The sequence below is a fragment of the Phocoena phocoena genome, chromosome 7 (assembly GCF_963924675.1).
Source record: "Phocoena phocoena chromosome 7, mPhoPho1.1, whole genome shotgun sequence".
NCBI lineage: Eukaryota > Metazoa > Chordata > Mammalia > Artiodactyla > Phocoenidae > Phocoena > Phocoena phocoena.
The window spans coordinates 108,420,283-108,440,513 of record NC_089225.1 but is presented as its reverse complement, the minus strand read 5'-3'; the positions used below and the strand labels follow the sequence as shown (position 1 = coordinate 108,440,513).

Below are 20,231 nucleotides of genomic sequence, written 5' to 3'. Positions count from 1 at the left end.
TTAAGATAACCAGAGATTATGGCTCTTGATCAATATCCTTAAGCCTTTGAGTGATGGTGGCCTTGGGCACTGTTCCAGCCTGCTCATCCTTTGTGCTATCTGAATTCTGTTATTCTCTTCTCTCTTTCTTTTAGTGGGCATAACAGTGCATTTTAATACTGATGAATTGATTGGCATATCTTTAATTTCTAATGTCTAAGTATTTTTCTATCTGGTTGGTTTCTATTGTATTTCTCTTCCTATAAACTGTTCATGACCATTGTTGGTCTTCTGTTGGGAATTTGCTGGTATTTTTATACATTGGTATAAACTCTTACTTATTGCTTTACTTTTTATTTAATCTGGGTGTTGTAAGTTTGTTTTTTCCCCATTCTGTTGTTTTCACCCTAGGTAGGCTGGATTTCATTATAAAGTGCTTTATAGTTTTTTACTGCTCTACTTTTCACCTTTTCCTTGGAAATTTTTTTGCTTACCTTAGTTAAAAATTTATCAGCATTTACTCGTGAGCAATTAGTAGCTCACTTTAAATTGGTTTCTCACTCTTTTAAAAGTTATGTTATAAACAGCGTTTTGGGGAGTTGCTGTTATATCTTTTTAGTTCCTTACTTCATCTGGAATTTTAAAAAAAGTATGTGGTGGAAATAAGTTCACCTTTTTCCATGTTGCTATTCATTTTCACTCAACTGCACTTACTCTTTTTTTCACAGTTCTTTTGGGCTAGATCATTGCACAAGCTCATCTTAAATATGATAGGATTTACTTTCAGAATTCATATCATTCATTCAGTGAAAACTCTGGAGTGCCTCATATGTACTAGGCAATGTCATGTTCATAGATTGACACATCTCACCATTGCAAGGATGGTGTTGTAGCCTACTGGCTTTGATTGGCCATCCTTGGGACGCCTCTGGGGGCCAAGGATGGGGTGGGGGGAGGTAACTGGCCTGGGGAGGGGGAAGGAAGTGCCAGGCAGACAGGGTTCTCAGTTTCTTTCCCACCTCCAACAGAGCTACTCTGTTAACATAGTGGTATTCTGTTTAAACTGTCATTTCATAAAAGAATTCTAGGCCAAAAAAAAAAAAAAAAAGAAATTCTAAAGCACTAATTCAGAACACGCTTTACCATCAAATAGATCTCCCTCATTGTTCTCCTCTTTAAAACTATTATTTTAAAAACACAAGTACATATACACAAACTGAATCTTTAGGATTTTCTAAGAATAATGCTGTTATCTCTGTATTTCTAACCCTGGTAAAATTTTGAGAAATCTGGCTCTCAGACGTGTCTGGAGGTGTTGGTTAGGGTCAGAATGACCAAAGACACGTAGGGACTTGAGTTGGAAGACTTAAGAACTGGTCTTATCATACAGAAAGGATTTGTCCAGGGAAGTTACCATCAGCAGGGTCCCTGGGAAGCTTGTCTCAGCTTCAGGTCACCAGCTCAAGGGAAGATGGGGAGCAAAGACAGGGAGGGCTGCAGTCCTCAGGCAGGTCAGAGCCCAGACACAGCCCAGAAGGGGCCTAGGCCCCCTGAGGGAGCCCTCCCAGAAGGAGAGGCTCCTCCCACCTTGGTCTCAGAGAGATGGTTAATTTCCCCAAGATTCCCATTCAGTTTCCAGCTCGCACATCCAGTATCTCCTAATGGGGAACTCCAGACTCAGAAGGAACATTCTGATACTTTGTTGTTTTCTTAATTTTTTCTTCTCTGATTTTTTGCTTCTTTTTCTTTTTGCTTTAGCAAAAATTTCTCATACAGTATTAAATAATCAGGTGATGATGGGCATCTCTTTTTCTTTTACTAAAATGTTTAATAGGATGATTTTAATGTTTCCCTGTTAAGTGTAATTGGTTTTACATTGACACATATTGCATTATTAAGGAGGGATACTTCTAGTCCTTTTTAAAAAATGATTTTTAAAAATTAGAAATGACTTTTATCAGGTCTATTAGTACATCTATGCAAATGATTCCCTTATCTCTAATCTCCTGCTAAATTACAGTGTTTTCTTTATATTGACTCACACTTACAGTGATTTCTTAGATAAAACCTACATTTTTCATATCACTTAAATTATATTTGCTAGAATATTACTGAAATATTATACATTTATATTAATAAATGAAACTGGATATAGTTTATTTCAGGCTATTATCTTGATTAGGTTTTCAGATTTGAATTGTACTTTTCTTGAATATTGAATTAGGTGATTTTTGTCATTCCCGAATAATTTATAAATCATGGTTATTATTCCTTGAAAGTTCAAAGAGGGTATACATGGTAATTTTTACATTTCATATTTCACATAAAATATTTGTTTCATTTAATTATAATTTGAAGATTTGTAGCCACGTAATTGTACACTGTACTCTTTACTGATTTGGAAATCTTTAATGCAAATTATTAAATCTACTACATTTCTAATTTGTAAAATTTCCTTAATTGACTTTTTCTTAATTTATTTCTGTTTTTAACTATTTTCCCCCTGCTCGTTTTCTTTCCAGTTGTTGTTATTGTTCATTCCCTTAACAGAGATTTCTTAAAGACCCTGTTTTGTTCACTGCTGTATCTCTAGCCCCTGGAACAGTGTGAGGCTCGTAGTTGGCACACATGCAATCTTTGTTCACGAATATTGAATACATTACTGTTTCCAGTACTCTGCGTGACCGTGGAAATATCAAGGCAATCAGGGTATGACCCATGATGCCTTCAGGAGACTGAGAGCCTGGATTAAGTCTGTATGCTTGACTTATTGTTCTACGCCTCCCTTTCCATAACAGAGCATTTAAAGCTATGGCTTTTCCTCCAAGTAGTGCTTTGGCCGCATCATCTAGAGTTCTGATATACAGAGGCCCGATTACCCCGGGTTTCCAAACCTACCCCACGTAGGCTATCATTGTGTCAAGTGTCTTCTTTAATTCAGCTGTGATTGGAGATGATCAAGAAAGGCCAGATGGTTGGGTAGTTGTGGCTAGTTTGTTATTTATTTCTATTTTCATCATACTGTGTTCTGGGAACACAGAATGAACACTTTTGCTTTGGGTGTATTCATATCCAGCTGCTCAGTAGGCTGCTGGGTTCTTATTTTTAGGATTACAGCACTCTAAAATTACTGGAAAAAAACTCTTGGAAACTTTGTGAAGTGCAGCCTTGTGATTAGTACATTTTCACCAATTTTTTAAATCTGCAAAGACTCCTTTGGCTCTTGAATGATATCTAGGTTGAGTTAATCCCAAGGAGAAGTCGGTAGTCTTCTCCTTGGAGATATTGCTTCAGAATTTTTATTATATCATCAAGGAGTATGAATAATATTAAGTATTGTAATTTGTAAAACTCATGGTGCTGTTCCTAATTATTTACTTTCCGAGCTCATCTTCCCGTGTGGTTTAGAAGATTATAAGAAGAGGTTTTGGTGCTGCTGTTCGGTAGTTCTGTCATTGGATCTTTATGAGGCTTCTCAATACCTGGATTTAGCTGCTTTATAAACCTGGAAACATTGTTTTCTTTTATATATTTAGTCATCAATTACACATCATTTTTTCCTTGCTTCTTGGAGAGCCCACCCTACCAGCTATAAGTTGAATCTCTATGCCCTCTTTCCAAAGACTATCCATTTTTAATCACACATTCTTGGCATATGCTTTTTTTGCGGTACGCGGGCCTCTCACTGTTGTGGCCTCTCCCGTTGCGGAGCACAGGCTCCGGACGCGCCGGCTCAGCGGCCATGGCTCACGGGCCCAGCCGCTCCGCGGCATGTGGGATCTTCCCGGACCGGGGCATGAACCCGCGTCCCCTGCATCGGCAGGTGGACTCTCAACCACTGTGCCACCGGGGAAGCCCTCTCGTGTTTTTTATATATACTTCCCTGACACTCTGCTCTGTTTTGTGATTTGATTTTCAAGTTTGATTTGAAAACTATGGGTTCATTTTATGGCCTCCAATGAAGCAGTTATAATGATGGTATTTTTGTTTTGGTTGGTTGGTTTCTTTATCAAAATCCTTACCCTGCTCTCACTTAATTGATACAATAACCTCTCCGACACTTAGACATTTTATTTTAAATTTCTACTTACAATCCTCCTCATTTCTCCACTTCATGGGGTATCAAGTATTTCCAGACTCTGGAGACTTAATTCTTTATTCTCTTTCTCTGGAAAAGTTTCTGTCTGGTTCTAGATAATCTAACTTAGGGTTACAAATCTTCCTCGAGCCTTTGTGCTGCGGAAGTTCCTTCTTTCAGACACAGGTACCGACACTGTAATGACATTTTTGCGGAGGAGGCTCTTGCACTGTTTCTCACTCAGTTCTCTGTGACTTTCCCATCCTCACCCTGGCGTTTGTGTTGGGCCAAGTGGTCTGAGTGGACAAAACTGGCTACCATTGGCACCATCCTCAGCACCCTGTTCCGGTTCCTTCTCCTCCACCCCACCTCTCAACGTCTACCCTGGGCCCCCTTTCCCCTCCATCTGCACTCCCCCCTGTGGTGACCTTACCCCACTCATCTCCCAGCTTCAAGTGCCAACGCATGCTGATGACTCCCAGACATATACCCTTACCCCTGACGTTTCCTGTGCTCTAACTTCTAGAACTAAATCCTTGGTTGGTGGCTCAACTCACAGGATGTCTAATACCGCCTCAAGCCAATGGTGGCTAAGAGAAAGATGCCTCTCCTCCACCCCCTCCTCTTTGACTTTCCCCATCTAAGTAACTGGCATCATCCACCACTCAGCTGCATGCACCAAAAACCCAAGGGTCACCCTCGATTCGTCTTCCCCCCACCCTACATCCATCTGCCAGCTCCACCATCCACACACGCCCTGGGTCACACCAGCTCTCAGCACCCACAAGCTCCCAAGCCTTGGGTCAGCTAGCTAATATCTATCAGCTCTTCCTGTGTGCCAGGCCTTGGGTCAGCTAGCTAATATCTATCGGCTCTTCCTGTGTGCCAGGCCTTGGGTCAGCTAGCTAATATCTATCGGCTCTTCCTGTGTGCCAGGCCTTGGGTCAGCTAGCTAATATCTATCGGCTCTTCCTGTGTGCCAGGCCTTGGGTCAGCTAGCTAATATCTATCAGCTCTTCCTGTGTGCCAGGCACTGTCGAAACCCAGGACTCAGCAGGATGCAAAGCAGACACAAATCCCTGCCTCCTCTCGCTTCCCTTCTCGTGGGCCACCATCAGGTCACAAATATAGTAGCTCCCAACTGCCTGCTGCTTTGGGTCTGCCTCCTAAGACCCAGTCTCCACTGCCCTGACTCAGATTATGGCACAATCCTGAAAATCTCTACCAGGCCTTGGGAGTCTGTGTGATGTGGCTCCTGCTAGCGTTGCCAGTTAAATTAGAGTTTCAGATAAACAATGGATAATCTACTAGTGCAAGTATATCCCAATATTGCATGGTATATACTTATGCTAAAAAAGTATTTGCTGTTCATCTAAAGTTCAGACTTAACTGGCCATCCTGTGTTTTTATTTGCTAAATATGACCACCCTACACCTGACTCTTCCCAACCTCCACTCCTAACACTTTCCTTCACTCTTTATGCTCCAGCCTCACAGACTTTTTGTTCCTCGAGGCTGGCCTCATTCCCACCTCAGGACCTTTGTACTTGACATCCCGCTGCCAAATAGCTGGATGGCTAGCTCCCTCTTGTCACTGAGGTCCCAGCTCTGCGACTGCCTCAGAGAGGTCTCCTTGACCCCCAAAGGACACTAGCACCCTCCCACCCAACGTCTCTCTAGCACTTTTCCCTATTTTATTTTGTCATGATGTTTACTAAAATTATCTTGTTTATTTACAGACTTAATCTACCGCTATACTTCCTTACTAAGACATCAGCTCCAACAAGGCCTAAAGAGCAGGACTTTGTGCACTGTGTTTATCGCTGCATCCCAGCTCCCAGAATAGAGCTCAGGGCAGGCTCTCCATACATATTTGTTAAGTGAGTGAATGAATGAATGAATGAAGAGCTGTTCCAATCAAAGCAGTTTGAAATCTACTAGTTTATAGTTAGTTTCATGGAACAACATCTGCAGGGTTTGCAGGGGGATGGGAAACATAATTTTTTCCTAAGATTTTCTAAAAGTCCATCCCTAACCGCGTCTTCAAGCCTGACTATCACTCTGCCCATGAAGTGAAGACAAACAAATGTTGGGGGGAATTTAGAACATCACGCGGTCTCTCTACTTCTAACTCGAAGTTAACTGTTCAGTAAGTAAAGGCCTGTGGAAAACTAGAGAACTAGCTATGTTGAGGAAGCTGCTGTCACCATAAGGATGAGGTGACCCAGATTCTAGGAAAGTCCAGGTAGCAAAGCAGTGTTGGGGAAATGTTCTGAGTGTACTGGGTGAAACTTGTGGAGAGACTTAAAGCTATATCTCCTCTGGACAAGGAAGCAGCAAAGAACAGGATATCCACTGGAGCAGAAATAAAAGCTCGCTACCAGTCATGATGAAATTGTGTTTCTCGAAAAGAAAGTGCCGTGTGTGTGTGTTTTTCCTAGTGATAAATGATTTATAACAACAGCATCACATGGAGAAATAACTCTGTGGAAATCTACAAAAATGATGGCTCTGGGTCCAATTGGCTGAAACTGCGTTAGTTGAAAGCCAATTCCTTGAAAGTAAACCTGACTGGCCAATTTGATGAGGGCTCAATTTGTCAAAGAAATTATTCGTTAAATTTACCAAATGTACTGACTGTGCTTTTTAAGAGCCTTTAGGAGGAAAGTTCAAATTGATTGCTGCTGATGAAAGATTCTTGTTTGCATAGAAACTAAGCTAAGATAGATATGGTGGCAGAGAAACTGACAAAAGAATTCTGAAACTGCTGTATATGTAATAAAACACAAAACAGTATAGACTGATAAAACCTCACCCACATGAAGTGCTATTTTTCCAACCAACATGTTGACCTTTCATTTGCCATGGGATTGTTTTGGGTCCCTGTGATTTCTTTCAGATGCTTTTAAATGTGATTTTCTATTTTTTCAAGCATTTAAAAAATTCTTTTGTCAATTCTTCAGAGAGTGTATCAGCTTTAAGTTTGCACTTTTAACAATTAAAATGTAATTAAACTTAATTTTAATGGTAATGAAATTAAAGCACATCATGAAATTAAAACACTGAAAGAAACTGGAATTTTTACCCATTGGTCCTTCAGTGAATTCAATAGCAGAACCCTCAAGTTTTGGTGAATCGGCTCACTTTAAAAACCTGCCGTCACTGGCAATCTTGAGCCATCACCACCCACGTAGAAAATAGGCTGATTTTAACTTATCTCCTCTTGGTGCCCTTACGTGCTTATCAGATGTGCCGGCTGCAGCAAGAAAGACGAATGGCAGCAAAAGCTGTAGCCTCTGGATCCTTAGCAAGTGTGAAAGGGCTGGCGGTGTACTCCCGCCCACCCCTTCCCATAGCAACTGGCCTCGAATTAACTTTCGTTAAAAAAAAAAAAAAGCCAACAACCACCAAGTTCAAATGCCATGAAAACAAAACCTCCAACAACCAGATTTCTAAGCCCCACCCACAGCCCAATTACCCGGAGCTGGACACCGGGGCTAAGTGCAGGGGTCACCCTAATGAGCTAGTTCTCTCACCCACGGTCCCCCTTCTCCTATCCTCACAGCAGCCATTACCCATAGAGCTCCTTGCAGAGAAGCGCAGTCAGTTTCTTGAGATGAGGCAGACTGCAGGAGCCCGACTTCACAAAATCAGAGTCCAGGGTGAGCTGAGTGCTTAAATAATCTTGGATAGCTTTCAGATGCTCTTCTGGAAGCCTGAAAAAAAAAAAAAGGAGAGATAACAACATGCTTCTTTGGTTCCTAAACGACAGACACCAGCAGTAACAGGCAGAAGAAGAAATCTGAATTCTCAGAGTCTCCAGCTGAGACACCGGCCCCAGGAGAACATTCGCACACCTGGACAGGCTCCCTGGGTCTTACTGAAGGGGTGGAGATCAGGTCAGACAAGAGTAAAGGGCCCCAAGGGAGGCTGCCTCTAAACCCACCCACTGCTTTGATTGGAACAGCTCTTCAATCCATTCATTCATTCATTCACTCACTTAACAAATATGTATGGAGAGCCTGCCCTGAGCTCTATTCTGGGAGCTGGGATGCAGCGATAAACAAAAATGCACAAAGTCCCTGCTCTTTAGACCTTGTTGGAGCTGATGTCTTAGTAAGGAAGTATAGCGGTAGATTAAGTCTGTAAATAAACAAGATAATTTTAGTAAACATCATGACAAAATAAAATAGGGAAAAGTGCTAGAGAGACGTTGGGTGGGAGGGTGCTAGTGTCCTTTGGGGGTCAAGGAGACCTCTCTGAGGCAGTCGCAGAGCTGGGACCTCAGTGACAAGAGGGAGCTAGCCATCCAGCTATTTGGCAGCGGGATGTCAAGTACAAAGGTCCTGAGGTGGGAATGAGGCCAGCCTCGAGGAACAAAAAGTCTGTGAGGCTGGAGCATAAAGAGTGAAGGAAAGTGTTAGGAGTGGAGGTTGGGAATAATGAACATTAATATATAGTAATGAACATTATAGGTGGAAGGAAGTGATACCGGCTGGGGATGGGAAGTGTTTATCCTTTGAAAAGGAGAGAGAACAGCTTTGAAAATGCACAGAGGACTTGTTTTCCTGCTTCATCAATTCCTAAAGATCGGATCTGAGGGCTGAGGGATGCTCTAGTCCAGAGATGGCAAATGGCTACAGCTCACAGGCGAACTCCAAGTTCACAGCCAAGGACCACCTGGAACTCTGTGTCAGGGAGGTTCCCAGTCATCCGAGGCTCCGAGGGGAAGTCTCTGTGCTGAGTGGTGGGGCTGGGGGTACGGTATTGGCAGCCTAGGTGCCGGGCCTTTGCACCCCCAGCCCTTGCTCCTGGTCTGGTCCAGTCCCTTTCAATTACGGATGAAGCACATGGGCCCGAGGCAGGACCTGCCCTCGCCTCTCACAGGATGGCCCAGCAGAGGCAGAGCCCGGGCCGCATCGCGCCAGGGCTGCCCCCGAGGTCTGATCGCACCTCTACATTCTATCACCCAGCAGCATTTTTTCCTGGATAACTTTTGAGCTTTTGTTCCTATAATAATGAACATTATAATTACAGCAAGTATGTCCTGAGCATAACATACCAGTCACTCTGCTTAGCCCTTTATGCTCTTTTTTCCCTCTCATCCACAAATCAACGTTATGAGCCAGATATTACTATTATTCCTATTTTACAAACAAGGAAACGGAGGCTCAAGGATGTTGATTTACGTGTGTGAAAAAATTCATACAAGCCTTAAATAGCTTTGCTCCAGCCTTGCAATCAAGTTGAAGCTAGAGGTCACGGGGTTGTTTTTTCTCTAGGATCCTTGAAAGAATGAAAGGCTGTTGCTCTTGAACAGCAACAGCTGTTCAATGAAAGACCGAAAAGACATAGATTAGCCATTTTGACTTATTTAGCCTGAGAAGTCAGCAACTATTTATGTACCAGTTGTCATAATATTTAAGTTTAATCTATACTTATTCTGAGTCTTGACACCATAAAAAAATCCAGTTTCTGCCTCAGTCTGTTTTGCTGAAAAGGAAAAATCTCTCCTACAGCATTAAGATATGTACTTTAACAGTTCTCGTGCTTATTGACTGTAACTTTGAGACCATCAGTACTTGCTTTAGGAAGCGATATTTGTTAAAATGTTTGTGGTAGAAAAGTGTTGACATAAAGACGTTAAACTCTGTTTATCAGAGAAGGTTGATTTTACTCAGCAGTCTTTTCTTAGCTGTGACCTAACTGATTAGATCTAATTAACTTGCACAAAAGACTGTGCAGGTTGTCTTATAATTAAGAATAATCTAAAGGCAGTCCTCTGTGTACAAAGCTATTTTACAAGCAACACAGATTAACTTGCAAACACAAGGCAGAAGCTTAGTTTTTCATGACCCAGAAGAGAACTGAGGGCAGGCACCATGGTCCCTCCAATGTGCTCCACCCACACACCTCCATCTCCAAGCAGAAGTTTTAGGCAAGTTCCATTGCCATTTGTTAGCTGAGAAGCCACACCAGCTTCCCCTCAGCTGCCCCCGCCCCCTCTCAGGAGGCTGCGTGGAGGCTTGGCTGAACACCTTGTCCTGCCCCACTGGGCCCTGAGTCCCTAGAGAAGACCTGTCCCTAGAGAGGAGGGACTGACAAGGAGATGTAGCCAGTAGACCGCGTGGGAGAGTCAGGAGGTGATGGGCAGCAGTGGCACCATTGAACATCCTTGCCTATTTCCTCAAGGGCTGCCCTGCATTTAACACCTAAACCTGGAGAGAAATAGAATCTCAAGGAAACTAAACAACAGGCCCTGCCTGAACTATTTTAATAAGCATTTGTTACATGGATACATACATCAGATAATCATGGTAATGGCTCAACATATCCAAAGCACTGGATATTTAGCTTCTTGAGAAATAGCACAAGGAATTCCAGGAGCGTGCAGAGAATATAACCCGGCGGGCCCGGAGAGCACAAGGAATTCCAGGAGCGTGCAGAGAATATAACCCGGCGGGCCCGGAGAGCACAAGGAATTCCAGGAGCGTGCAGAGAATATAACCCGGCGGGCCCGGGGAAGAATTAGAGGAAATGTCAAGGTGGAAGTATAGAAACACCAGATATCTTAGCAACCGGTGGCTGTGTGCACCTTCAGGCCTTTGCTTTGTATTTGGCTAAATCAGATGGTAGGTGAGCAGCCCTGGCTGTCTCAAATTAATCTTTCAAGCTAGAGATGTTGCATTAGCCCTGCCAATAGGATATTCTTTGGAGGGTCTTTTCCTCATGAAGAAACAAAAAAGATGTTTTTCAATTTTTAACACATGGAGATGGCTGTGCACTAATGAATTCGTTTGACACAGATCTAGGGAGTGCCGACTCCGTGCCAGGTGACGTGCTGGGTGCTGGGGACACAGTTCCCCTCACGGAGCATCCTCCCTGTGGAAGCCATCCCCTGGCCTGTGTTAAAGTCAGGGCCTCTGATTTGCAAAATAACCAGCGCCCCTCCCAGCCATACCTCCACCTCCCATCATCCAGCCTGGGCCTGCTGAGGGAGGCGAAGGGGCTGCAGGACCTCATCAACATGGACTAGTCTGGTACCACATACGGGGCCAGATCCTGAGAGCCCTGGATCAGGGCAGGTGAAACAAAGTGTTAAAAGGATTGCACCTCACTCCTTCCACCACAAAGAAAGGAGTGGCATGCTGTGTAGACCTCACAGTCTACACCACACATGGAACAGTTGCTCTGACCCATTTCCCGGTGACAAGGAAGTTGGCCTCCTTTGCATGGGGCCCAGAGCAGGTCCAGGCTGCAGTGCAGGCAGCTCCTCCACTGGGACCATCTGAGTCAGTGGACCGCATGGTGGGAGGAGTCTTTGGGACGGGAAAAGATGCCATGTGAGTTCGCAGCAAGCCCCAGCAAGGGAATCACAGCATAGGCCCCTGAAGTCTGGAGCAGGGCCATGCCATCTGCAGCAGAGAACCATCCATCATTCCAGAACCAGCTCCTGCCATGCCGCAGGGCCTGGTAGACATGGAGCACCTGAGCAGGGCCATCCAGTGCCCGTGCAGCCAGAGCTGCCCCGCGAGCTGGGCTCCCTCAGACCCACCGTTGGGAGGCTGGCGGGCTCCACAGCAACCTGTCCTAGTGTGGAAGCGGCATCTCCAGGAGACAGCACAGGGTGAGCTACCTGGGTGTCATGGGGCCTGCCAGGTGGGGACTCACCCACTGGTGTCCATGGTCTGCAGGCGCTGGAACAACGTCTCTGAGAGGCTTGGCCGGCTGACCTCCGTGGCTCGAGGATTATCGTTGGAAACAGGGACCTCCTTGGCCTCACATGGCCCGGCAGATAAATGGATGTTTCTGGGTGGCAGCTCGGGGGGAGACAGGACGCCTTCTACCCAAGACAAGAGCAGGAGTGCCGTCTGGGCTGACCGCTCCCTCCCTCAGGATCACCGCCTGCGGAGAGGGGCACGTGGCCCACTCTCTCCGCCCTCTGTGCGGTGATCCTGTCCACCCGCCACGTGGGGTCCAGGCCACTGCGCCCAGCTACAGACCCGTCTGTGCCCGCACTGTCCCTTCCCGGCCCCGCTCCCTTGCCAGCTGACTCCTGGGCTAGACAGGGAGCCTGCCAAGGGCAGGGACCTGGTCTTGGTGGTCTCTGCCCCGGGGCCCAACACAGAGTTTGTCCCCTTGAGGAGCTCTGCAAACGCCTGCCGGGGTCTGATGGCCACGCCGGGCAGGGCTGCTGGCCGCGGACGGCTGGAGACAGCAGCCCCAGAAGCTCAGCAGGACGGCCGGCTTCGGGGCAGAGCAGGGGCCCTGGACCAGCAGAGGTTGGGCTCCCGTCATGGGAGGAGCTGGGCCGGGGAGCAGGCACGTCCGGCCACACTGCCCCTCCCTCTCCCACCCTGGCCCCCTTTTCTTTGCCCTTTCTCTCCAGCCTCTGTCCTTCTTTCTCTCTTCCTCCAGACCCCCAGAGATAATGAAAGGAAGTGAGGGGCTCCCTCCACCCAGGGAACTGAGATATGAAACAAATGACTTGGACTTGGCCTGGGAGATGGGACTCCCGCCCGTTCACCTTGAAAGCTTCCATCCTGCACGTACCACAAATGGGTGAGGGTCCTGAGCCCCTGGGGTCCGCAACCTCCTGTCCGAGCGTCTTTTCACACGGGGTGGCTGCCCCACGGCTCTGGACACAGAGCTGCCCGGGGACGTTCTCTTTAAAGGATGAGCCGTTCCTTCACTTCCTCACCTGGCTTGGGGTTCTTTCAAGGGTTATGATCCCGTTTTGAGCCCCACGGGGACTGGCAACGCCTTGAGAAGACCTGAGCCAAATCCGACCCCTTGGACTGGGGTGGGAGACGCTTGGGCTCAAGCAGACAATGGGTCTTTTTTTGGGAAGGGAAGCCAGCCGTCCTGAGATTGTGCTTCTCTTTCCGGATCTTTTGGGGGGTCTTTTTCTAGTGTTGGGGTCTTTCTTTAGATGGCCGTGCCCGGAGGGACAGAAAAGCTGGCGTGGGGGGTGAGAGGGAAGTGCAGAGGGCATTTCTGCATGATGGCTTCTCGGTGTCGAGGCCGAGCCTGGGCTCCTGGGGGCAGCTGGGGGACACACGGCCCAGGCACAGCACTGGCGAGTGACCCTGGACTCACACGTGGACATGTCGGCTCTGCCTGTTTCACAGCTGAGGGCGCCTCTTACTGGGCCAGGGAGGCGACGAGGGACACGGCTGCCTGCGTCCCCTTCACCTCTGCAGACCTGCGCTCCTTTTGAAACACTCTGCCTGGCCCTCGTCTCCTCCAGGAACTGGTGAGACGGCTCTTCAGAGTTTACCCTCGGAGGAGGCTGCCGATGAGCTGTGCAGTCGCTCACGGTGGGTCTCCAGGCAGGTGGGAGGAAGGGTGGCCCACGGAGGAGGTTGCAAGGACGCCCAGCACGTGGCGGGCAGCAGCCAGGGATGGGCAGAGTCAGGCCGGGCACCCCACACCTCTGGTCTAATCTGTCCTTCAGGGGATACGCCAGGGGTCTCGGTTCCAAGCCCTGGGACTTAGGAGGAGCCCTGACCAGTTGAGAGGTTCAGTTATGTATGTCAGGGCTTTCTTTCAGGACATGAACTTTTGAGGAGAAGAGAAGGGGAGCTCCCCGGCTGCACTGCCTCTCTGCCCGACGCTCGCTCTATTAGTCTGTCCCTCCCCTGTTTAAACAGCAGGACTGACTCTCACATACCTTTTAGGGGCTGTACTTTATTTTCTTTTAATGATGATATAAAGAAACATCCTTTCTCATCCCTCCAGCTTGGTGCAACAATCTCCTTCCTCATTCTCTTCACAGCAAAATTCAGCTAATTATTTTGACAATGATTTTAGAGGCATTTATTGTGTGCTTACTATGTACTAGGCGCTGGGATCTACACTGACTCCTCTGATGACACCCTGAGAGGTAGATATTATTTTTAGTGTCTCTTTAAGAGAGGGCTGTGGTTTAGAGAGGTTAAGTAATTCACCTACGGTCACACAGCTGAGAATATGGGGTGCAGGAAGTTTGACCCAGGTCTGTCTGAACCCAGAGCCTGTGTTCCTAATTGGTCTTTAACCACCATGTCACTCCCTCTGATAACCGGACCCACCCAATCTACAAGCACTTGAAGTGAGAGAAACACCCCAGAACTTCACTATGGGATTCAGATGGCAGGCAGGGTCCCGGAGACACCTTCCCGTCCGTCCCTTCCTACCTGTCTCCTCCTCTGGCTCATCGCCGGCGTCCTCCTCCTCCAGTGGCACAGGGTACTGCAGGTGGGTTACCAGGCCCATGTTTTCCTTCTTGTAAAACTCGATAAGCTGGTCCAGCTTGGTGAAGAACCTCATGGGGACGCCTTCAGATGCCTGAGGACAAATCCCAAGCAGAAGCACATTGAACTGGTTGGAACATCACCCAACCACAAAGGCCACCTGCAGCAGAGACCAGCGAGGCCTAGAGCGACCACAATCCAGAAGAAGCCCTGGGCTCCTACGCAGGGCCTGCCTGCAACGCCCACACCCTCACAGCCCCTAAGAGCCACTCTGCAAAAGGCACAGATAGGACAGTTTTAAAGACTTTTTTCTTTCAGTTTAAAAAAAACTTTTATTTTTAAAAGTATTATGTTACCAAGTCATGCATTTTCATTATGGAAAACAATTTAAATACAGAATTAAAAAAAAAAAGAAAGAAATCACCTGTATTCCCACAACCCCAAGAGACCTATTTTTAATAGTTTAGAATATTTTTTCTAGACCTCTTGTGTGTATGTTTGTGTGTGTTTGGTGGGGGGAGTTATTACCCCACCCCCAAGATCATTTATTTTTAAACTTGGGGAAAAATCTATTATAGCAATTGTTTTGCTTTTATTTTTATATTTTTCATTTGATATAATTCTGTTTTGTCAAAACTCAGAAAATGGTTGAGGCAGCACAAAAATCTTCCCTGATTTGTATCTCTGTTGTTGATGACAGAAGAGCTGGAGGGTAATTCTACTGGGCTGTTCAAATGCCCTGGGGCCAGGTCTCCTTCTTATCACCTGGTGGCTCTAGCAGGAAACTCAAGTTTGTCCCTCCGCAGCCAGCCCCGCCCACTGAGGCCCTGCCCCTGCTGAAGCCCTGCCCACATGAAGGCCCCACCTCTGTGATTCCCTGTGGTGGGCTATCTGGCAGCAGGGTAGGATGGGAGAACTGCAAGCAGAAGGCTTAGGGTCTCATCAGTGCTGTACCCTACTGCTCCTAACCCAACATGTCCCAACATCCTGTCCATCCTCCCTGTCCAGTCCCCTGCCCCGCGCCTCCTTGGTGTTCCATCTCAAGGTACGGCACCATTGTCTCCCCACTGGCCCAGTCAGGAACCCAGAGGACTTCTCCCTCCCCCCGGCACAGATGGCAAAACTGGACAGTGTAAGGCCGGGTGTTCCTCATCCAGCCAAGAAGATGCTGAGCGAGGCTGCAGCCCCAGGTGAAGGAGAATGATGTAGCTGGGCTTTAGGGAAGAGCCGGGGGCAGCTGGACAGAAGCAAGAGATCAGGCTGCTGGTGGGCACAGGGATGAGCCCCAAAGAGGCTCCCCCTCTGGGTGGGGCTCCCCAGGCCTTGAAGGAGCAGAGCGCCCCCCACGTCCTATCACTAAGTGCCTATGAGTCACCCCCATTATCACAGTAGCTAACAGGTCAATGACATTCATGTGATTTAGAAATGAGTTGAGGAGGCGCTATCTTTGGAGTTGGAGGTCAGGGGCCCAACTGCTCCTCCGGGGGCTGCCTGCTGCTGGGACCCATCGCCCATGGGAAAGGAGAATAGGGAAATAGGGTGCACGTTGGAAAGCCCACCCAGGTCCGTGGGGTCTGGGCTGAGCGAGGCTGGATCGTCTTGACTCGCCCACCTTCAAGTCAGCTGCCTATTGTTCCGGCACGGTTGGCACTGACGTGGGAGGTCATCAGAGCCACAGGTAAGTGGGGTTGGGAGAGCAGACAAGGCAGGATGACGACCCAGACCGGGACAGATGCAGACATCTGGGAATGGACCAGGACTCAGAACCTGTCCCTGAGCCCAGTTCCTGGTGGTAACCCCAAGTAGCGGTGAGGATGCGTTTGCCTTCAGAGACTCCGTCTCTCCGTCACTCACCTTCACTCAGGCTCCACACTTGCCTCTCTGTCTCCCCTCGTCTCTCTCTCTCCACGTGTATTTGTGTGGGGGATGCAATGCACGCACGTATAAATCTGTACGTGAGGGCACGTCTCTGTTTAAGCGTGTGGCTTAAGCTATTCAGTAAATTAGTAGAGTTTAACAAAAGGCCGGGCCTTCTAAAAAGTAACTTAAATAGGTTGAAAACCCAAAGTGAGCGGAATAACAAAAATAATTTGACACGACACAAGGTCGATGAACTCGATTCAGTTAAAGCAGTCGTGACAAGTGTCATTCTGTCAAAAGAATTTACAGCTAATGGATGACAAGCCATTAGGCGTATGGATAAAGGATGTGAAAGTATCAAAGAAAGTCAAAGTCAAACGACTCCTGTGTGAGTCTGGAAAAGGGTTCTCAACTGGAGGATGTCTGGGGAATGTGCGTTTGAGAGAGCACATGAGCTATGGCAATTTGGATGCACCAATGCTGAGACACTATTACTTTATGTACTGCTAAAAGCTAAAGCATAAACCAAGACACACCATCAAGCTGCGGGTACAACTGATTTCGGAGATGTTAATATGACAACATAAACACCTTAGAATTGATGAAATACGCTGGGGTACTAAGCGTGCAGAAGAACAGAACACTCTAAAATTCATCTGAACACTATGGATCCAGTGAGGGAGGTGGGCGGGTGCTGAGCGCGGAGACAGAGCTGCTGGGACACTGCGTGTGCTTGGACTGGTCACAGAGGCCAGGGAGCCAGGGGCCTGGTGAACCACTGCTGCTGGCTGCCCAGGTGGCCCAGGTTCCCAGGAAGGTAGAGAATGAGGGTTGAGTCCAATCCCAGCCCCACTCATGGGGGTGAGGAGTGCAGTCTGGACAGGTGGGTCGGAGGCTGTGTATGCCTAGGAAGGAGCAGCCCCGGCACGGCCTTCTCACTCCTGAGCTGGGCCGAGAAAGGCCCTCTGTCAGGCAGGATGGCCAAGTCAAAGCCAGGAGTGGGAGTCAGGGTTTCCAAGTGGACAGTGCCTTGACCGTGGGCAGGCAGGAGGACTGGGGCCCTGTGGGGATGGGGGCCTGGTCAAGTGTGATTCCGCCTGCCCATGCAGCCTATAGTCAGGGGCCAGATCTGCTTACTGTCGTGTCCCCAGATGGTGCCAAAGGGCCTGGCCGTCGTGGGATGCTCGGCAGTTAGTGCTTGCATGGACTTGCAGGATTAGGGTCAGGATGAGTCAGGGGGAGAGATGGTCAGAGAGGACCCTATGTGGGCCTGGGACTGGGGACACAGAGCAATGGCTGGGGGGAGGGTAGGTAGCAGGGGAGCACCCCCTTCCTTCATCCTCAATCTGATCTGCCAAAGGTGATGCCTTTCCAACACTTTAAAATGTAAAATATCTGGGCTTCCCTGGTGGCGCAGTGGTTGAGAGTCCGCCAGCCGAAGCGGGGGACACGGGTTCGTGCCCTGGTCGGGGAGGATCCCACATGCCGCGGAGCGGCTGGGCCCGTGAGCCATGGCCGCTGAGCCTGCGTGTCCGGAGCCTGCGCTCTGCAGCGGGAGAGGCCACAACAGTGAGAGGCCCGCATACGGCAAAAAAAAAAAAAAAAAGTAAAATGTCTGACTACAAGGTTGTCATGTGTATCAGTCAGGTCCAGGCAGGGAGCAGAAGCCACATTCGCCTGGGGGATTTCAGAAGGACTTAGTGGACAGGGTGTAGGAATACACCTGCGAAGTGGGGGAGCAGTTTCCCTCTTGATCCAAGCATAAGGGGGGCAGATGCAGGAACCAGAGACGGCTGCCAGGCCGGGGCTGAGGCCTTCCGCGAAGCCAGCCCCATAAGGAGGAAGCAGGGGTGGTCCCCCACCCTCCCATCATGCAGCTGTGCCTCCCATCCTCCAAACGCCACCGGAAGCCAGGGGATTTGGAGGGGGTCTGGGCTCGAACGTGAGACACACAGCACAGAAGCAGCCCACGGAGCCCACGGTGACAAGACGCCCAGGGAAGCTGTGGGAAAGTAAGCCTTGCGTGTCCTGCAGGCAAGGGCAGCCCTCACCCCAGGAGGGGGACCGGCCATGCTTCTGGGGCAGGGGGCTGCCCTGGATCCTTAACGGCCACCAGATTTCAATTCCTCATTCCACAGCCGCTGCCTTCCTGAAGAGATTCACCAAGTCATTCTGAAACAGAGAAGGAAACCCGGAAGCCCCACACTAGCCGTTCGCTGCAGACAGCGGCCCTCACAGTTACAGATGCCCCCCAGGGTGGTGTCCCTAGGGGAGTGATGGGATTTCTGCTCTGCGGCAACTCTCCCACCACCAGGAACAAATTTCTTCTCTCTGTGGCAGATCCCCAGCGCACAGAGCAGAAGCTTGATCTGAAAAACACAGAGCAGCAATTCCTGCGTTAAGTCGGCTCTGAACTTACGACGTGTGGGGCAAAGAGCAGACGTCCCTCATGGTTTGTGGGATCGACTGAATGGACATGAATTTATGTTCATCACCAAAAGTGATGCAGGAAAAGAAACGTGGTTAGTTCAGATCGTGAAACAAGATACCTAACTCTTCTCTTGCCTCCTCTCGCCAGGTCTATGGAAATTTCCAGGTGATATCCAGCAAGATCATTTCAGGGAGTCCCTGCAGACAGCGCCTTGCCAAGCCCGGCCGTGCCTGCCTCCCCACAAGCTTATAAGTTTTCGAAGGAAGGGGACCCTGCTAGGTTCAGCCTCGCATAGTCCCCCAGGTGCCTTGCGCGGCTGATGACAGGCCTTACCCCGGTTTTGAGACATGTGTGCAGTGCCTAAAAGGGACTTCACAGTTGAAGAGCTGTAGCTTCCCACACTGCCATGTGGGCTGCTGAACTGTGCCCTGCAGGGAGAGAACCCTTCACTCTACGGCTTGGCCCCTGTGCTCGTCCAGGTACAGTACTCCTGGGAAAGTGCGGACCAAGGGGACAGGGCTGCCCCACCAAGGCCCCAGACCACGAGGGTCTTTAAAACAAAGGACAGGGGCTCCCTGGTGGCACAGTGGTTGACAGTCTGCCTGCCGATGCAGGGGACACGGGTTCGTGCCCCAGTCCAGGAGGATCCCGCGGCCCATGAGCCATGGCGGCTGAGCCTGTGCGTCCGGAGCCTGTGCTCCGCAACAGGAGAGGCCACAACAGTGAGAGGCCCGCGTACCGCAAAAACAAACAAACAAAGGACAGCTGATGTCCAGACTGTTGGAAGCTCAGGGTTGCAGTCTCTGAGAAATGTGGTGTTTCCAGAACTCGTTCCTGGGCTCTGACTTTCAGACACCCTCCAGGGGAAGGTGGAGCACCCTGCAGGCCGAACTTTCCCAGAGGGTAATTTTAACTTCAGTGCTGTCTGCTGTCACTAAATGGGGAACTGAAAGAAGGCGAGGCCCCTGGGAGGAAGCCAGCAAGGGGGCTCCAGGAAGACGCTGCTGCCTGGCACCTTCTCCTCAGGCTCTGCCAGGCTTCGTTTTAAAATGAAAAGTATATACAAGCATTGTGGAAATTTTACAAATAATGGGAAAGTGTGCAGAAGTGGTGGTGGGGCAGTGTGCTTATTATCCCAACTATAGCAAAGCGTTTCTTTCAAGTCGGTGGGAAAGTCACTAGAAAGATCTGAAGCAGGGAGACAATACCATTTGTCTGCTGTGACGAGAATGGCGGGGTGGGAGGCGCTGGTGTCATTACTGTTTCTGTTTTCCCAGTGGGGAGACCCTGGGCCCGTGGAGGCTGGAAGGGTGTCGGAGGCCTCAGAGGCAGTGGCGGGCTTCAGCCGAAGCCCAGGAGTCCCCAGCCCTGGGGCTCCCACACGTCCAGAGGCAGCTGCACTGATGGAGCAGAGCGAGGATACAGAACTTGGCTGTCCAGGCCCAATCCCCGCCTCCAGCAGCATTTCCTCCACTCAGACATCAGCTCAGCAAGGGCAGGACTCCCCGCCCAGGCCTGGTCACCTCGCACGGTCTGGAAGCTACCTCCTCCCACCCTGCCTCTGCCCTCCTGCACCTCTGCCAGCCCCTGAGATGCTTTCCTTGGTCTTTCTTCTGCCCTCAAGCCTGGTCTGAATCTTTAAGCACCTC

The 20,231-nt window shown here is 48.9% G+C and overlaps 1 protein-coding gene across 1 annotated transcript in view; it reads right to left on the bottom strand.

The window, feature by feature from the left end:
• Nucleotides 1-20,231, bottom strand: part of INPP5D (inositol polyphosphate-5-phosphatase D) — a 131,291-nt gene that overhangs the window by 52,891 nt on the left and 58,169 nt on the right. Inside the window, exons 3-5 of the mRNA XM_065880214.1 lie at nt 14,235-14,385; nt 11,728-11,899; nt 7,632-7,772 (exon numbers count right to left, since the gene is read on the bottom strand). Of these exons, the coding sequence (XP_065736286.1) occupies nt 7,632-7,772; nt 11,728-11,899; nt 14,235-14,385 (464 nt within the window). The remainder of the gene's footprint in view (nt 1-7,631; nt 7,773-11,727; nt 11,900-14,234; nt 14,386-20,231) is intronic.